The sequence below is a fragment of the Miscanthus floridulus genome, chromosome 9 (assembly GCF_019320115.1).
Source record: "Miscanthus floridulus cultivar M001 chromosome 9, ASM1932011v1, whole genome shotgun sequence".
In the NCBI taxonomy this organism is placed as follows: Eukaryota; Viridiplantae; Streptophyta; class Magnoliopsida; order Poales; family Poaceae; genus Miscanthus; species Miscanthus floridulus.
In genome coordinates this window covers 17,524,193-17,544,377 of record NC_089588.1, presented here as the reverse complement: position 1 = coordinate 17,544,377, position 20,185 = coordinate 17,524,193, and the positions used below count along the sequence as shown (strand labels likewise).

The window sequence follows — 20,185 nt, the reverse complement described above, 5'->3', positions numbered from 1 at the left end:
GTTGTTTATATAAACTAGATCAAGTCAAATAAAAATAACTGTATTGACTGAAAACATAATGTGAAATTAAACATGTTGAAAATAAGTGTAGCTTCGAGGAAACTTGCATCAGTTAGCTAGAAAAGTACAATTCAGTATATTCTCCAATATTCATTTCAGTGCCCAATTATGCATGCAGCAAGAAATTAAAGTAATGACCAGGCCAACTGGCACAGGCAACACCAATATAGCCTTTTGATTCCTGATTTTGATTTGGTCGCTCACTGTCCCCTGTTAATGAGTCAACATCCATGGCTTTGTCAAACAGAACCTAACCCCACACCAATCCAATAATATCCCTATCCAAATCGCTTGAGCTGGCACATTAAAATCTTAAGTCCTTTGTTAAGTCTATTCATTGACGTGTTGTACCGTGGTTAAATAATCCGTATATGGTTCAACATCTTCACACACACACACAAATAATTAAACAGCAATTGAAAGCAACACTTATGCCTTGGGTGATTCTTCAAAAGTGTCAATCAGAAACTTCACAGTGGGTTCCTAAAGTCACCCCCGAGCTATTGGTCATATTAATTACTTTCTTTCTTTCTTTCTTTTTTTGGAAAAGGACTAGTCACATTTACTCAACTGAGGTATACTAAGTTTACAGTAATGAAAGCATACAACAACTCCACTGCTGTGCGATTCCACATCAGATGTGCACAAAGGAGATAAAAATTTGGCATAATAGAAGTCGTTATGGGATGTGTGCAGGTCAAACTTTCTCAACTTTGACTAGATTTGTAGAAAATACGTGCAACATTTATATCTCCAAATAAGTTTATTATGAAAGTATATTCAATAATCTATCTAATGATACTAATTATTATATATTATAAATATTAATATTTTTTATATATAATTGGTCAAAGTTAAAAAAAAACTGATTCACTACCGGACTCAGTGGCTTTGCCAAGTGCCAGGGCCACTCGGCAAAGCCCAATTTGCACTCGGCAAAGGCTTTGCCGAGTGCTGCACTCGGCAAAGGACACTCGGTAAAAAATGGGTCGACAAAGGTGTCTTTGCCGAGTGTTTTTTGTCGGGCACTCGGCAAAGTTGGAACCGAAAAAAAACCCGAAAAAATGGGAAAAAATGGAAAAAATGGATTTTTTTTAATCGGTGGAGGCCCCCATCAGCCAACTCCCGCCCATCTCCGGCATTTTTCGTGTAAATTTCGCAGCAACGTGGCCGACGGGATTCGAACCCACGACCTTCCCCTGCACGCGAATCTCCTCTACCACTACACCACACTGTCACTTGTGTTTGAATTCCGTTTTAGTTCCCAACATATTATACTAAACCGAGTGTAAAATGCTTGTTTGAGGCCCTAAACGAATTCAAATAAAAAAGTTGTAAACTACAAAGTTTCATAACTTTTCGAGATCTACACTTTTAGTTTAGGAAGTTTTTCCATCCAAGATCGTTTACAAAATTTGAATTTCAAAATTTTGAAATTCAAACGCAGTTTTGCATGACAAGATGATTTCAAATCAAAAAGTTGCCAACTACAATGTTTCATAACTTTTCGAGATCTACAGAGTTTATTTTGGTTGTTTTTCCATCCGAGGTCGTTTGAAAAGTTCGAATTTAAAATTTTTGAAATTCAAACACAGTTTTGCATGACAAGATGATTTCAAATCAAAAAGTTGCCAACTACAATGTTTCATAACTTTTCGAGATCTACAGAGTTTATTTTGGTTGTTTTTCCATCCGAGGTCGTTTGAAAAGTTCGAATTTTAAATTTTTGAAATTCAAACACAGTTTTGCATGACAAGATGATTTCAAATAAAAAAGTTGCCAATTACAAAGTTTCATAACTTTTCAAGATATATAAAGTTTATTTTGATTGTTTAGTCATCTATTCATCTGACATGGTCGTTCTAACATTGTTCACAAATCTTATATATCTCTCTTGTAGTTTCATAAACTACAAGAGAGATATGTTAGATTTTTGAACAAATTTACTTTCACTTTGTCATATGAAGAAAAGACCAAAACAAACATTGTACATCTTGATGAGTTATACAACTTTGTAGTTGAAAACTTTTTCATTTGAATTAATTTACTACTTCAAAATGTGCTTTGAAATTTTCTTTGCCGAGTGTAAAAAAAACACTCGGCAAAGGGCGCCTTTTGCCGAGTGTTTTTTTTGACACTCGGCAAAGAAGCTCTTTACCGAGTGAGTGTCAAAAAAAACACTCGGTAAAGAGCTTCTTTGCCGAGTGTCAAAAAAAACACTCGGCAAAAGGCGTCTTTGCTGAGTGCTCGAAAAAGAACACTCGGCAAACCACTTGGCACTCGGCAAAGAGCCGGTCTTCGGTAGTGATTTCTCGGGAAACGAGAATGACTTCTATTTTGGGATAGAGGGAGTAAGTGTTATCCTACCATGATCCCTTGTCAGTGATCACCAATTCACCACCAGACATAGAACCCTTTTTAATTAGGGGAGAGGGTTAGCTGGAAGCAGAACAGATGTCCCTTTCGTTTTATATTTGAACAAAATAAAGTACTTCACTAATTAATCCATGCCGTTCCTATCAGGCCTTTTTATTTCCTTTCCTCTAGTCCTCATCCACTATTTGCCTTCCAATGATTAGCATGAAAATGTGCACAAGACATTGAACAAGAGAGTTTATATATAATGGCCCCCCAAAAAGGGAAAATGTATATGATTGGATTAGGTGATGCGTGAACCGAGCTGCCACTGATGGAAAAATTTATGCCTTGTCGCATTTTCTACCATGCCTAAAAGAATAAGGAAAAGTTTGGATGCATGTACATGTACATTTGGTACAGAAGGTTGTTGAAACCTCATTTGCATGATTTGTAGTAGCTCGTTTAGCCTCTCTATCTATATATCAATTGTCAAGCTAAGTGGTGCTGGTTGGATTCGATTAGATTAATTAGTAGTTTCCATGATTAGAATTAGTGTTGAGTACATCTTTAAGCAACATGCATGGTCGGAGCTGAACTGAAACATGAAGTGTGAGCTTCTGTATGCAGTATGCACGCATGACATGAGGATTAGGTCATTCCTTCTGCTGAAAACTTCCAAATAAGGCATGCCTAAGAGCACCGTAAGCATGTAAACTTTCCGTCCTCGTTAGAAAACGGCGTGCATTTAATTTGACATAGATAGTGCAAGGCTGATGCAATAGGATTTGTTTAGTGCTCATGCATGTATAACCTGCATATTCTGCGATGCTCACCGACCGTACACATATCGGTTTGGTTATTTTATTTACTATTGTTACCGTGATAATTAAGATTTGACATATATGATGATTGAGAGGTGGAAATGAAATGCTTGGACATGCACATCCTGATTGATACTCCCTCTTTCCTAAAAAGGATATGCTTTTCTCATTTTTCAAAAAGTCAAAGTTATACAAAAAAAAAAATATTAACACTTATGATACAAAATAAGAACCATTGAATTAATTATGGAGTATATTTTCGTAGTACATATATGCACCAATCACATCAATACACACATGTGGAATTGATTATCATTATTTTAAGAACCATGTATGGATTATACGAACTTGATTCGAAATTAAACTAAACAAATCACTTTGCAAACAGTGGTGTATAAATTGTACAGCCATGCATTTTTTTTTTGAAAACGCAGGAGAGCTGTGTTTCATTGTATTAAAGAGAAAGGGTGGTCCTTAACATGATCCTCACTCATATGGGGACCAAATATGAGTGAGGCAATTACACAGACTCAACACTTTTCCACGTAGCTAACACACACGACTCAACTGTCCTAGATTGCAAAAGTAAGTCCTAACCCCTGCAGTTTCTTGGCACCAGCCATGCACCATAAGGCGTGGTCATCCTTCAATTCACACAAAATTGTGTTAACCGAAGGAGAAGCCCCCTCAAACACACCAGCATTTTTATGTTTCCAAATAGTCCAGGCGCCGAGAATAATTAGTGTTCACTCCTTTTTTGTGCTCCTTTTTAACTTTTCTCATCGTCTTGCGCCACCAATCTGCAATGCTCCTTTCATTTTGTCGGGGGGCTAAATCTGTTAGCTCCAACGGATGGAGCAATCTGAACCACACTTGTCTTGACACCACGCACGTTGTTAATAGGTGTTGTATCGTCTCATCTTCTCGATCACATAGAGGGCATTTATCCGGATGAGAGAGGCCCTTCTTAGCAAGACTATCTGTTGTCTCTGTTGTCCAACATATGTTTCGGATTGCCAACCACAAAAACATTTTGCATTTAGCTGGGGCCCAGGTCTTCCATAATCGACGCCAAGGCTCGAAGGTCACGACACCAAAGAAATAGGCTTTATAGGCAGATTTGGAGTAACATTCGCTAGCATCTAGCCTCCAAATATGACGATCCTCTTGATCAGTCAAAACAATTTCTTTGAGGCAGTCCCATAACTGTAGGAATTCTCTAATACAAAACAAAAGACAAGCCTCCTTGGATGTCCCTCGGCCATTCCCCATTGTTGAGAGCCTCAGCCACCGTCCAGGTCTTGCATATTCTTGGAGGGACACATGCAAAGACCGTTGGCGCAAGGTTTTCAATTGAGCAACTGTGTAGCCAACGATCAGTCCAAACAAGAGTGTTGTTTCCATTTCCTACCTCCGTAGTGACCGCAATGGTAAAAAGGGCTATCGAGTTGGGATGCGTACTACAAAGTTTTGACCCATAGTTGTGTTATATCGTAGTGACGTGTAGTCTGATAACAAAATGGTGGATTTTGTAAGGGGTAGACACAGTGAAGCGAAGAGGGAACCAAAGTGACAACTGAATTAATCAGGCAAAAATGTTAATCACACAAGTATACTCTAGTAATTGCAAAGTGGCAACTGAATAAGCCAGTAACTACAATAAAAGTGGGCTGGTGCCCTCGCATCACTCTTGGCTACTGTGGCTCCAAGGCAAAGTGATTGTTGTCCTTGGGCTTGGTCGGGCTAGGTGGGTTGGGCTGGTTGGGTATTAGCACGAGAGTAGGTAGTTGACTAGGCCTATCCTATGTATGTGGAGCGATTCTTCACTAGCAAAAATGCCGTTTCTGGCCCATATGTGCATGTTGGGTTGCTTTTAGAACTGGGCCCAGCTACGAGCTTGTTGGGTTGCTTTTAGAACATGGCCTCCAATCACGTGATCTTCTCGGCCCAATTATATACATTGCCGTATAATATACCCCTCCATTCCAAATTATAAGATGTTTCGGCATTTCTAGATATATAATTTTTCGATTATTTGTAGGCGTTGGCTCAAAATATGTTCCTTATTATCTAATAACAAAGCAGATTGGTCGATTTCAGTTTCAGTAAGCAATTTCTTAAAGGATCAAAATCATCAGAATTTCATTACCTTGGAAGTATAAGTTTGAACATTTTCAGACCCAAAAGAACCATCTCTATTGCTTCTGATATTCAAAAGATTCTTTAGTGATCTCCTCACCTATAATGCTTTGGGCCCCTCCATTCCAAATTATAAGACGATTCAGCATTTCTAGATATATAATTTTTGTTATGTACCTAGATATATTATGTCTAGATGTATAGTAACAACAATATATCTAGAAAAGTCAAAACAGTTATAATTTGGAATAGAGAAAGTACATACTAACATCCAGTGTGCCAAACTAATGAATCATATCTAGTACTTCGCATCCACCATTCCACCCCAAAATCCAATACAATGGGACATTTTTTTCACGACGTCTAGGCACATTTTCATTAAGCAAAATCCAAGATGAGGATGGCGATTACCATCCCACGGAGTGCCTCAAAAACACAGGGCTTGACTTACGACACAAATATTTTGCAAGTACATCTCAGCAAGCGAAACCTAAGCGGCTCGATCATAGAAGCATCACCAATGGGCCATTTTGATTTCGTGCAATTCCGCAGCTGCTTCTCGCATGTTCATTCGATCAGCAGGGGCCTCGCATGTGCAAGAAAAAGCCACTTTCACCAGGGCCAACAAGCACCTGAGGACTCTGTTTTCGTTTCCCGGATTTGCTCCTCGAGCACACTCCTGGTATTCTTCTAGGAGATGAGCATCGAACTATGCCAAGTATCTGATCAGGAAAGCTTGTCTTGCAGAAGTTGATGATGCTGAGTCCATTGCAGAAGAGAGGATCAGTTGGCCTTTTCCCCGTCAACATCTCCATTAGGACTACCCCGAAGCTGTACACGTCTCCACAAGTTGATAGGTAACTGCCTCCAGCATACTCTGAATATCATTACGAGAAAAAAAGGCACAGTTTAGCATGACGTAGTTCATCTAAATGACTGCAGGTGTATATCACAAAGAAAGTTACAGCTTTATGTCTTTTTGTTACCTGGAGCAATGTACCCGATTGTCCCCTTTAGATTTATTGTCCCAATTGATCTGGAATCTCCAACTGTCAGTGATCTGGTTTCGAGGTAGAACCTTGCGATGCTGAAGTCCGCTAAATGAGCAACCATATTGTCGTCAAGAAGAATATTGCTGGGCTTCAAGTCACAGTGAATAATTGGAGTCTCACAATCATGATGTATGTATTGCAGTGCATCAGCTATATCAATAATTATTTTCAATCTTTGTGACAGATCCAGGTTTCCATAGCCATGTGAGTACAACCAAGTATCCAAACTGCCGTTGGGCATGAACCTGTAGACTAGAGCTTTGAAATCATTTCCCATGTTATCGATTGTTGAGCATGCGGTAAGAATAGGAACAAGGTTGCGGTGCCGCATATTTCTCAGAGCTTGGCATTCTGATATGAAACTCTGATCAGTCCCTTCCATGGCAAGGTCGAAAACCTTCACAGCCACAACCATGGGTTCCGGAGTTATTAGCCTACCACTGTACACTGAACCATGGCTTCCTCTCCCGAGCAAGTTAGACTCTGCAAAATTCTCTGTGGCTAGAGCAAGATCCTTGTAGGAAACTTTAGGAAATTTCTCACCAGAAAAAGACGGTGACAACCGTGCTCTTGGCACCTTCTTTCTTGAGATGATAAAATATATCACCAACGTAAGGGACACAATGCCTATTATGGGGATCGTTATTATTACAAAATAGTGTCGCCATCCAATTCGTTTCTGCATAGGGTTAGGGCATGGAGGCATATGCAGTTCTAGTACACCTCCACAAAGCTGCCAATTGTCATGAAGTGAAATGGCTGTAGTGTTTGTGAATACCCGTTCTGTTGGCGCTTCACCGTCAAGGTGATTGTGCGACAGATCTAATTGTGTAAGAAGCTGTAGTTTGCTTAGAGAAATTGGGATAGAGCCTGAGAAATTGTTGTGAGAAAGGTTGAGCATGGTCAAACTGCCGAGTTGGCCGAAAAATGCGGGGATGCTTCCGGAGAGAAAGTTTTGAGTCCAATATGACAGTTTGTAATTATTGGCAACTGCCCAGAGAAGGTGGAATTTCCCCAGTAAGCTTGTTGGATGAAAGATCCAGATAGCTGAGCTGTAGATGATTACCAACATAAGGTATTCGGCCTTTGAGATTGTTGTGGGATAATGTACATTGAACAGCCAAAGGATGGCTAGTCCAGTTGGTTAACTGAGATATGCTAGTCACTCCGGCGGCACCCTCCAGGTCCTGAGTTCGACTCCCAGTGGGAGTGAATTTTAGGCTGGGGGTTAAAAAAATCCCCTCGCCGGTCCCGGGTGCCAAAGCACTGGTTTAAAGGAGACGGCCCATCTCACGGGTTATGTCTCCCAGTGTCGGGCCGGGGCCGGGGTTCGGGGGTTTTCTCGGCCTGTGTGAGAAGGCCTTCTTCTTACGTATAATGCCCGGGGGGCGGCTTGCCCCTCGCAGGTCGAGTTTTTTTATGTACATTGAACAACTGAGATTGCAATGAGATCTTTTGGTATATTGCCTTCGAGATTGTTATAACTGAGGTCTAAAATTGAGAGTAGTTGAAGTTTCCCTAAACTTGGTATGGGACCATGGAAATTGTTAGCTTCTAGAGTCAGATGTAACAGCTTTGAAAAGTTACCAATGGAATTGGGAATGTGCCCACTAAAATTGTTATGGTGAAGGTATAAACCTTGTAAATTGACCATATTTCCAATCCATCCATTAATGGGACCTGTAAAACTGTTGAGCAATAGTTTTAATGTAGTTAGTTTATGAATGTTTCCTATGCTTGTCGGGACTAATCCATATAGCATGTTGGATGCAAGCGAGAGGTAGTCAAGACTGGAAGAAAGGTTACCAACTGAATTTGGCAGTACTCCCTGTAGCTGATTTCCAGTGAGTGCAAGCTGCTCTAGAAGAGTGCAGTTGGTCAACGCATCCAGAAATTCCCAGCTTTGGCTATCAATTGATTAAGATTGTTCTTATGGAGAAATAGCGTTCTGAGCTTCCGAAGTTTACCAAGAGAAGGAGGAATTTTGCCTGTAAAGCCAAAGTTATATCCCAAATCTATTGACTGCAGCTCTGATGCGTTGCCTAGTAAATCCGGGATGCGACCTCCCAGCATGTTCGCCCTGTTCGCTTGGTCGTATTTGGCTTATAAGTCATGGCTTATCAGCCAACGAACAGTATTTTTCTCTCACACCAAACCAGCCAACAGTACTTTCAGCCATGGCTTATAAGCCAAATAAGCCCAAACGAACAGGGCGGTTACCAACCAAGTAAAGGAGTTGCAGGTTAGGGAGGAAATCCCTGAATTTAGATGGCAATGGACCATGTAGCATATTAAATGTGGCATGGCCAGTTGTTGTAGCAAGGAGAGATTAAAGAGTGCTTCCGGGATTCTACCTGACAGCATATTTGCAACAAGCGACAATTCTGACATATTGGATAACTTGCCAAGCTCCTCTGGAATGCTTCCATGGAGCTGGTTAGCATCAAGATAGACGTACTCTAAGGTTGTGATGTTACCTAGGTCAGGTGGGATGGCCCCTGACAAGTTGTTAGAGTGAAGCCACAAATATAATAGTTTGGACAGGAGGGCTAGTTTCTTGGGAATCTGTCCGACCAGCAAGTTTCCTCCAAGGTATAACCCCAGCAAGCTGGAACAATTTGTGACTGCCTCTGGAATGTTTCCCTGTAACGAGTTGTTACCCAGGTCAAGAAACTTGAGCTTGTGCAGATAACCAAGATGAGGAGGTATGTGGCCAGAGAACATGTTCATGGAGAGGTCAAGGTAAATGAGATATGACATGTTCCCTAAGGAAGGAGAAATGTGACCCTCCAAAGCCTGCCCGGACAGGTTCAGTGCCAGTATGCGCTCCGGACGCGTCTGGCTACACGTGACGCCCTCCCAGCTGCAGAAGTGGATGCTGGTGTTCCATGAGCGGATCGTTAATGATTGCGCGCTTGAAGTCAAGGAGGGAGATGAAATCCATGTCATTCCCATTGAGGGTCGTGCAGTTGATAGTTCCTACTCCACAGGAAAATAGCAACATTATTGTGGCCCATGGCATGAACATGGCAAATTTCATGTTTTGCTTATCAGCCATAGTTACGGTCTTCGTTATTAACTACATAAAGAAAAACACCAATAAATTACATACGCATTAGCTAGGCTCGCTTTTGCAAGAAGAAAAACTAAGATAAAGAAATATAAGACAAAAAATGAAAACCAAGATTCGAAGTGTACCAAGTGCCTGCTCATGACGCCAGACTGGAGTCCCGTCTCAAATAGAAGGCTTAGTCACAACCGAGATCAAAATAACCTGAAGAAAGTCTAAGATAAGCAGGCACTCGAGAAAGAGACGAAGTGTACAGCCATGCAGCCACACTCACAGGACTTCTCTGAGAAACTTGGAGGAACACAGCAACACTAGGCCTTCTCTTATACTGGATGTGAGTTTCACTTGCACAATTCAATAGGTGTAAACAAGTGTTGAAGGGCATTGCGTCAGGACATTTAATCTGTCATGCTTTATTGATATTTTCTCACTCTTATTCGGTCGGCAGCCTTTTCAACTTTACTGGAAAAAAATTACGAACCAAACCCGAAATGTGGACTTCGGTCAAAGTTTTGGGTCCACGAAGGAACATTTACCATTAATTATGAGGAAGCAGGTCAGCTATTGAGTTGGCCAGCGGCCTGCATGGGAGGATTTGTTTTACCCCTCAAAGACAAATGGCATGTGTATCTTATTCTATCTATATATTATTAAGAAAAAAGAGTTTTGGTCCAAATTATAAGCCAGTCTCGTGCCGGGCTGAGTGTTAAAATTTTCTGTTACATTACACTCGCACTAAGAAAGAAAACAAGCAGAGGCAGGACTGATAATTCCTCACTCGAGATGTGCGTGCCAAATGGCTATCGCTAGCGATAAGAAACAACGGTGGACCACATCCAACTCTGAAAAGTTGAGTTTAGAAGAAAAAAAAACGCTAAAAAGTCTAGGTTAGGTGGTCAGGTTACAAAATATATACGTCACTGAGCAAATGCTAGAAATTATGCAGAGTTTTTGTTTCCACTGTGGTTTCGGTAGATCGAGTTTGCTTCCTCTGTTCTACTTATCAGCTCTGTTCTTTTAATTCCCTAGCTGTTGCTTCTCATAACTTCGTGCAGATGCAGTTCTTAGTTGGTACCTCCGAGTCGTAGAAAGTAGCACTAGAATTTGATTTGATCTATAGTTTTGTCATAGTAGGAGCCTAAAATCTTAATGGTGCCATGGTGGCATTTGTAAGGGGTAGATACAGTAAAGAGAACCAAAGTGACAACTGAATTAAGGGGGTGTTTGGTTCTCTAGTCGCTCCTAAAATTTATATCACATCAAATATTTAGAGGCTAATAAGGAGCATTAAATATAAATTAATTACAAAACTAATTACATAGATGGAGGCTAATTTCCGAGACGAATTTTTTAAGCCTAATTAATCTATCATTAGCACATGTTTACTGTAGCACCACGTTGTCAAATCATGGACAAATTAGGCTTAAAAGATTCGTCTCGCAAATTAGTCGTAAGTTGTGCAATTAGTTTCGTAATTAGTCTATATTTAATACTCTATACATGTGTCAAACATTCGATGTGACGGGAATTTTAGTAGGAGGGGAATGAACCAAACATGCCCTAAGTAACAAATGTGCAAGCGTAATTGCAAAGAGGCAAACGAATCAGCTCAAATTGATAGACTTACAGGCGTGGGGCGCCAACCACCCGGCGTTGGAGGCAGCTTCGATCCGCCGCCCTTCGCGTACCCGGTCGGGGCGCCGGTCCCTCTGTATCTCCGCCACCGCCGCCGCCGCCGCGGCGCTTGTAGCACCACCATCCGCCGCGGCGCGCCGCGCCTGCCCTCGCCGCCGAAGCGATTGTTGGGCTTAGGTTGGTATGGACATTCGCACGAGACTAGGAGGAGAACTGAGTGAGCCTAGCCTACTGCTTACGCATGCGGGCCGATACTTTGTTCAGCCCATACTACCCTTTGGGCCCAGTAGGAGGTGTTCACCTGTGGGCCGATGGCCATCAAACCATGATGATACTGGTCGTAGTTTCACATTATTGCCCAATTTGTCATCGCTTTTCACTTTTCTCGCAGATATTTGAATCGAAAATTGTTGCCATTTTTCTCACTGATTTGAGTCTGAGGCAGACGTTTCGTCCAGCTAGGCTAGCGAGGCACCATACACAAAATGATTGCAGTCTCTTTCGCTGATACGAGTGGACATTGTGATGATGGGCTACATCCTCGTAACCATTCCCAGATTTTGCTGAAGGACAGCCTCACAGCCGGACAGGTAAGGTAAGCACAAACTTGGCCAAATATCTTTAGGCCTCGTCTCTAAAATTTACTCTCTAGTATATCGGATGTTTAGTTTCTTCTTCTAAAGTTTATTTTCTATCACATCGAATGTTTAGACACATGCATGGAGTATTAAATATAGACTAAAAAATAATTAATTGCACAGATCGCGACTAATTTGCGAGACGAATTTTTAAGCCTAATTAGCCCATAATTTAACAATGTGGTGTTACAGTAAACATGTGCTAATGACGGAATAATTAGGCTTAATAAATTCGTCTCGCGCATCACTGAGGACTTCTATAATTTGTTTTATTATTACTATCCGAACACTCACATGTGACACCCCGATATGACATCCGATTGGACATCTCTAAATTTTATTCCCTGGATTTAAACACCGCTTGGTATTGAAAGTCAGTCCGATGTTGCCAGTTTATCATGAATCCGTCGGTTCGATCTTCATGTTGATCTTGGCATGCAGGTGCCGACGTGACAGAGCTCGGTTGTTTAGGCAAATTGAAAGTGATTTCCGTCCATTTCCATGCTGAAAGACTGCAAGTTAGGAGTACGTCTAAGGGAACTGTCTATTAGTAGCTAAGCGGTTAAACAGCGTATATTCTTCAGACCTAGGGGGTGTTTGGTACTGCTCTGCTCCACATTTTTCACTCCACTCCACGTTTATTAGCCAAATAATTTTAGCTTCACGCACTCTGTTTGAGGAAAAATGGTGGAGTTATAAGAGCACCCACAAACTCCAGTTTTAATGGAGCAGGGGGTGGTGGCGACGGCTGTGGCGGACAGAGCAGAGGCGTCGGCAGAATCGACGCAGCAGGGGCAGTGGTGAACTCGACGGATAGAGCTGGGACGATGGTGGATAGGGCCACCTCCGGCGGTCGATGCTGGGAGAGGGCGCGGCAGCGTTCTACTCTCCGGCAAATGAAGTACTTGAGGAGACGAGGAAAGAAGATAAGGGTGACGAAAGAAAATAACTATATGACAAGTGGGGCAGGTTGAAATCGAGTGGGATCCATAGTTTAGCTGTTACTTAACGATGTCAGAAACACGATATCATCCCACCTCTTCGATTCACTCAACCAAATAGAAAACAATGATGACTCTGTTCCCTTCGGTACACCAAACCAAATGCTAACTTGGGATGATTCCGCCCCCAAAATCAGAATTAGAACGATCCCATTCCACCTAGTCCCCAAACCAAGCACTATCTTAGTGCGGGAGGGCCAAGAATATCTTCTCCTGGGTACATGGGTCTTCAATTGATTGTCACAAATACGTGCATGTGTCTTTGTATTGTTGGGTTAGTTGTGTCTCTGAGGCAAAAGCCAGAAGACTTATTTTCAAGTCTTTATATCAACTTGATGTATTGCACTTGAAAATTTAATAAACCTTCCTTCTAAAAAAACGCAGGCATGTGTGTACTGACTATTGAGTGATGATATTAAAGATTCCATATCGCCAGAGTGCATTTCTTCTATTACGCAAAAAAAAGAGTGCATTTCTTCTCAGGCAGATATTCTACTCACTACTTTTTTTATTCCACTACTACGTGACTTACCGTATAATATAGAATATAAACATATAGGGATGCAATACCACGAGCGCATATATATATTGCATCCAGGGTGACAAACTAATAAATCATACGTACTCCGCATTCACCATTCCATTTCCACCCCCAATACAATGGGACATTTTGATTTTGTGCAATTCTGCAGCTGCTTCTCTCATGTTCATTCGGTCAGCAGGGGCCTCACAAGTGCAAGAAAGTGCCACTTTCACCAGGGCCACCAAGCACCGGACTCTGTTTTCATCTGCCAGATTCGCTCCTCGAGCACACCTCTGGTATTCTTCTAGGAGATGAGCATCGACTATGCCCAGTATCTGATGAGGAAAGCTTGTCTTGCAGAAGCTGATGATGCTGAGTCCATTGCAGAAGAGAGGATCAGTTGGCCTTTTCCCTGTCAACATCTCCATCAGGACAACCCCAAAGCTGTACACGTCCCACCAGGTTGAAAGGTAACTGCCTCCGGCATACTCTGAACATCAATACGAGAAAAAAGGGCACAGTTTAGTATGACATAGTTGATCTAAATGACTACGTCTTTATATTGTAATCACTAATCACACAAAAAAAATTACAGCTTTATGTCTTTTTTGTTACCTGGAGCAATGTACCCAATTGTTCCCTTCAAATTTATTGTGCCAGTTGATCTCGAATCTCCCACTGCCTGTGATTTGGTTTCGAGGTAGAATCTTGCGATGCCAAAGTCCGCTAAATGAGCAGCCATATCGTCATCAAGAAGAATATTGCTGGGCTTCAAGTCGCAGTGAATAATGGGAGTCTCACAATCATGATGTATATATTGCAGTGCATCAGCTATATCAACAATTATTTTCAATCTTTGTGACAGATCCAGGTTTCCATAGCCAGGTGAGTGCAACCAGGTATCCAAACTGCCATTGGGCATAAACCTGTAGACTAGAGCTTTGAAATCGTTTCCCATGTTATCGATTGTTGAGCATGCGGTTAGAATTGGAACAAGGTTGCGGTGCCGCATATTTCTCAGAGCTTGGCATTCTGATATAAAACTCCTATCAGTCCCTTCCATGGCAAGGTCGAAAACCTTGACAGCCACATCCAAGGGTTCTGGAGTTATTAGCCTCCCTTTGTACACTGAACCATGGCTTCCTCTCCCGACCAAGTTAGACTCTGCAAAGTTCTCTGTGGCTTGAGCAAGATCCTTGTAGGAAACTTTAGGAAATTGCTCACCAGAAAAAGACGGCGACAACCGTGCTCTTGGAACCTTCTTTCTTGAAATGATAAAATATATCAGCAATGTGAGGGACACAATGCCTAATATGGAGATCACTATTCTTACAAAATAGTGTCGCCATCCAATTCTTTTCTGCGTAGGGTTGGGGCATGGAGGCATATGCAGATCTAGTACACCTCCACAAAGGCCCCAATTGCCTTCAAGTGAAACGGCTGTAGTGTTTTTGAACACCCCTTCTGTTGGCACTTCACCATCAAGGTGATTGTGCGACAGATCTAATTGTGCAAGAAGCTGTAGTTTGCTTAGAGAAATTGGGATAGAGCCTGAGAAATTGTTGTAAGAAAGGTTGAGCATGGTCAAACTACCAAGTTGGCCGAAAAACGCGGGGATGCTTCCGGAGAGAAAGTTGGAGTCCATTATGACAGTTTGTAATTGCTTGCAAGTGCCAAGAGAAGGTGGAATTTCCCCAGTAAGCTTGTTGGATGAAAGATCCAGATGGCTGAGCTGTAGAAGATTACCAACATAAGGTATTTGGCCTTCGAGATTGTTGTGCGATAAGGAACATTGAAGAACAGTGGCTGCAATGAGATCTTTTGGTATATTGCCTTGAAGATTGTTATAACCAAGGTCTAAAATTGAGAGCTGTTGAAGTTTTCCTAAACTTGACGGTATGGGACCATGGAATTGGTTAGCTGTCAGAAACAGTTGCGACAGCTTTGAAAAATTACCAATGGAATCCGGAATGTGCCCACTGAAGGTGTTCCGGTGAAGGAATAAACCTTCTAAATTAACCATATTTCCAATCCATCCATCAATGGGACCGGTAAAACTGTTGAGCGATAGGTCTAATAAAGTTACCTTATGAAGGTTTTCTAGGCTTGATGGGACTGATGCGTACAGCATGTTGCTACCTAACATAAGGTACTCAAGATTAGAGGAAAGGTTACCAACAGAATTTGGCAGTACTCCCTGTAGCTGATTTCCGTCGAGTCTAAGTTGCTCTAGAAGAGTGCAGTTGGTCAATGCATCTAGAAATTCCCAGCCTTGGCTATCTTCTGCTTTAAGATTGTTATGAGATAGATAGAGCTTTCTGAGCTTCTGAAGTTTACCAAGAGAAGGAGGGATTTTGCCTGTAAAGCCAAAGTTATATCCCAAATCTATTAACTGCAGCTCTGACGCGTTGCCTAGGGAATCCGGAACGTGATCTCCTAGCATGTTGTTCGCAAGCAATAGGTACTGGAGGTTAGGGAGGAAGTCTCCGATATAAGATGGTAATGCACCATGTAGCAAATTCACTGGCAAGGCCAATTGTTGTAGCAAGGAGAGATTAAAGAGTGCTTCTGGGATTCTACCTGATAGCATATTTGCACCAAGCGACAAGCTTGACATATTGGATAACTTGCCAAGCTCCTCAGGAATGCTTCCATGAAACTGGTTATAATTAAGAAATATGTACTCCAAGGTTGTGATGTTACCTAGGTTGGGTGGGATGGCCCCTGAGAGGTTGTTAGATTGAAGCCACAAATCTGATAGTTTGGACAGGAGGGCTAGTTTCTTGGGGATCTCTCCTGTCAGCATGTTTCCATCAAGGTATAACCCCAGCAAGCTAGAACAATTTGTGACTGCCTCCGGAATGTTTCCCTGTAACGAGTTGTTACCCAGGTCAAGAAACTTGAGCTTGCGCAGATAGCCGAGATGAGGAGGTATGTGGCCAGAGAACATGTTCCTGGAGAGGTCAAGAGAAATGAGATATGACATGTTCCCTAGGGAAGGAGAAATGTGACCATCCAAAGCCTGTCCAGACAGGTTCAGCTTCACAACGCGCTCCGGACGCGTCTGGCTACACACCACGCCCTCCCAGCTGCAGAAGTGGATGGTGGTGTTCCATGAGCTCAACGCCCCTTTTGGGTCGTTAATGATTGCGCGCTTGAAATCAAGGAGGGAGATGAAATCCGTGTCATTGCCGTTGAGGGTCGTGCAGTTGATGGTTCCAGCTCCACAGGAAAATAGCAACATTATTGTGGCCCATGGCATGAGCATGGCAAATTTCATGTTTTGCTTAGCAGCCACAGTTAGTGTCTTCGTTATTAACTACATCAAGAAGAATATCAACAAATTTCATATGTTTTAGCTAGGCTCGCTTTTTGCATGGAGAAAAAACTAAGAGTAGAGCTTATAAAAGATAAAGAAATATAAGAAAAAAAATAAAAACCAAGATTTGAAGTGTACCAAGTGCCTGCTCATGACGCCAGACTGGAGTCCCAGCTCCAATAGAAGGCTTAGTCACAACTGAGATCAAAATAACTTGAAGAAAGTGATATGCAGACACTCGAGAAAGGGACGAAGAAGCGCACACCTATGCAGCCACACACACACAGGGCTTCTCTGAGAAATTTGGAGGAACACAGCAGCACCAGGCCTTCTCTTATACTGGCTGTGAGTTTCACTTGCACAATTCAATAGGTGAAACAAGTGTTGAAGGGCATTACGTGAGGACATTTCATATGCCATGCTTTATTGACATTTTCTCACTCCTATTCGATCGGGGCAGCCCTGTCAAATTTACTTAAAAAAGGATGAACCAAACCCAAAACAGTGGACTTTGGGCAAAGTTTAGGGTCCACGAAGGGGCATTTACCATTAATTATGAGCTGGAAGCAGGTCAGCTACTGTACAGTGGCCTGCATGGGAGGCTTTTTTACCCCTCAAAGACAAATGGCATCTGTATCTTATTCTCTCTATATATATCAAGAAAGAGTCTCGGTCCAAATTATAAGCCAGTCTCGTGCCGGCCTGAGGATTAAACTTTCTGTTACATTACACTCGCGCTAAGAAAGAAAACAAGCAAAGGCAGGACTGATAATTCCTCACTCGAGATCTGCGTGCCAAATGGCAATGGCTAGCGATAAGAGACAACGGTGGACCACATCTAACTCTGAAAAGTTGAGTTTAGAAAAAAAAAATCTAAAAAGTCTAGGTTAGGTCAGATTACAGAAATATATATGTCACTGAGCAAATGCTAGAAATTGTGCAGAGTTTTCGTTTCCAATTTGGTTTTGGTAAATCGAGTTTGCTTCCTCTGTTCTACTACTTTTTTTTTCCACACGAGACATCTCATTCCCATTATGAAATAACGGAAATACAACATTCAGACTAACCCTGGGCATAATTAACCGATGACCGAAAACCGAACCGAAATACCTAAGTTCGGTCTTTGGTTTGAAGTAACCAAACTAACCGTAGTCATTATACTCGGGTAACCAAACAACGCGAAATACAGAAAAGGCCTGTTAAACACCTTGCAGCCCAGAGCCCAACACTGGCCCAACATTTAGCAACCCTAGGACCCCTACATCTCTCCCTCTCCCAGGCTCTCAATCCTCCACGCCGCCGCCACTCCCACCCTCGGCCTTTCCCCTTCTGTCTGCCGCACCGCAACCGCACGACCGCACCCTAGGCGAGGACGCGCGGTACAGCCACCTTCCGCTCGGCGCTCGCTACCCTTCTCTGCCTGCCTCGTCTCCTGGTGCAGTGGTGCTGCCATGCTTGGCTGCTGGCGGTCCAGCACTCCCTATGCAGCCACCGACGGCCGCCCAACCCTGGCTCCCTGGCGGATTTGGCGCGGACAGTCATGGCGATGGCGAGGAGACGCTGGCTCCCTGGCAGATTTGACGATGATGGCCAGATCTCCTTCAAGATCAAGCCTGATGAAATTCGTGCTTCTTTTTTGATGATCTATGCTGTGATTTCTGAATCAGACTTGAATGTGATTCGTTCATGCAGAGACTACATACATGCTTTACTATTTTTTTTGTTGATTTGTGCTGGTTTTATCCTCTTTGTGTTTGTTCTGAATGTGTGAATTTGCTGCAAACAAAAAAGGTCGGGTAGTTCGGTCGTGACCGGGGCCTTGTTTAGATTGCAAATTTTTGTAATTTGGACACTGTAGCACGTTTTGTTTGTATTTGACAAACATTGTCCGATCATGGATTAACTAGGCTCAAAAGATTCGTCTCGTGATTTACAACCAAACTGTGCAATTAGTTATTTTTTTTACCTACATTTAATGCTCCATGCATGCGTCCAAAAATTGATGTGATGGAGAGAGAGTGAAAAAACTTAGAATTTTGATAGGATCTAAACAAGGCCCGGGACCGAAACCGAACTACCCGAGACCGAATTCCTTGGTCTTGAGATTTCTAACTAACCGATCAGTTCACGTTTTCTGGTAACTGAAGTTTCATAAAAACCGAGGAACCGATCGGTTCGGTTCGGTCTGACCGAACGCCCAAAGTGCAGACTTACAGATAGGGATGAAAACGGATCGGATACGAACGGATATCATCGATATTACATTTGTTTTCATATTTTCACCCAAGCCTAACTGGACCTGTAGACAGTACGAAGGCCGACCACCAAAACAGTTCCACGCGCACAGACAGGCGCAAACCACCACCACCAGAGTCCAGAGAGCAGCAACGCGCTCTAACAGTTAGAACGGCCAGAAACTTACAGAACAAAAGAACAGAAAAGCTAGCAAGGTCCTATGTCTACCAAAGCCTGAAACAGAAAGACACAAAAGTTGAGCACCACTCCTTCGACGAGAAATATATCCTTTGCCCTTTAACATCTCACGTCGAGCCCTCATTAGTATCGCCATCCTGTTCATCCTGGAGCAGCATCTGATTCACTTGCCTCGCCGTCTGCTTCGCCAGGACCTCCTTGGCAACCTTGAGCATCAAGTTGGCCCCATCAATCAGTTGGTCACGATCCATTTCAGCATACAATCCTGCCCAAAAGATCGTAAGCTCGCTAGCATGGCACAGTATCTCCAATGGACTCTTTATGATTATTTTATCAAAGCGTGCTTTATTGCGGCTCTTCCAAATTGCCTAACAAATTGCCGCAATCCCTCAGGGATGATATTTTTTTCCAAAAGGAAACCACTCTTCACACCAACTCCAGCACTGTTGTAAATTGGTTGGAATGTTATTTGCCCCAAAACATTTGGTGATAACGGACCAAACAACTTTGGCTACGGGACATTGAAAAAACAGATGTGAAATAGTTTCAATACAGTCACAGAAAACACAGTTTGGGTCACCTTGCCAATTTCTTTTTCGCATATTATCTCTAGTTAACAATGCTCCACACGACATAAGCCATAAGAAAATCTTGATTTTTGCTGGGATCTTTCCTTTCCAGATCCTTTTATGAAAAAAAAAACATTTTCATTTTTGGTGAGCCCATTGTACACAGATTTAACAGAAAACTTTTTATTTTTTCCCAGGTTCCAAACAACAATATCATGGTTATCATCTAACTGAAAACTAATTGCATTTTCCCAAATCTTCTCCCATTGTATCCTAAGCTCATAATGTAACCATCTTCTAAATAGAATAGGTACTCATGTAAAGCATGAGCGACAGATATCTCCTTGTTTTCACACAGTGTAAACAACACAGGAGCGTGTAAGGCCAAAGGTTCATCAAAAACCCAAGGGTCATGCCAGAATCTGGTCATGGTCCCATCTTTAGTAACAACCCCCCTTCCTTGAAGATAAATATTTTTGACTTTCAGAAGCTCAGCCCACATGGGTGAGTCATTAATTTTATGACTTACATCATGAATTGACTTGTTATGCATATACTTATATCTGA

General features: G+C 42.2%; 1 protein-coding gene and 1 pseudogene across 1 annotated transcript; both read right to left on the bottom strand.

Annotated features, from left to right (window-relative positions):
• Positions 1 to 5,624: 5,624 nt before the first annotated feature.
• LOC136481458 (receptor kinase-like protein Xa21) lies at positions 5,625 to 11,313 on the bottom strand (annotated as a pseudogene).
• Positions 11,314 to 13,389: 2,076 nt separating this feature from the next.
• Positions 13,390 to 16,786, bottom strand: LOC136479345 (receptor kinase-like protein Xa21). The gene is made up of 3 exons (XM_066477239.1): positions 16,755 to 16,786; positions 13,913 to 16,616; positions 13,390 to 13,787 (listed from the first exon to the last, which is right to left on the bottom strand). The coding sequence occupies exons 1-3, from the start codon at positions 16,767 to 16,769 to the stop codon at positions 13,390 to 13,392; spliced, it is 3,117 nt and encodes a 1,038-aa protein (XP_066333336.1). The 5' UTR covers positions 16,770 to 16,786.
• Positions 16,787 to 20,185: the final 3,399 nt, after the last annotated feature.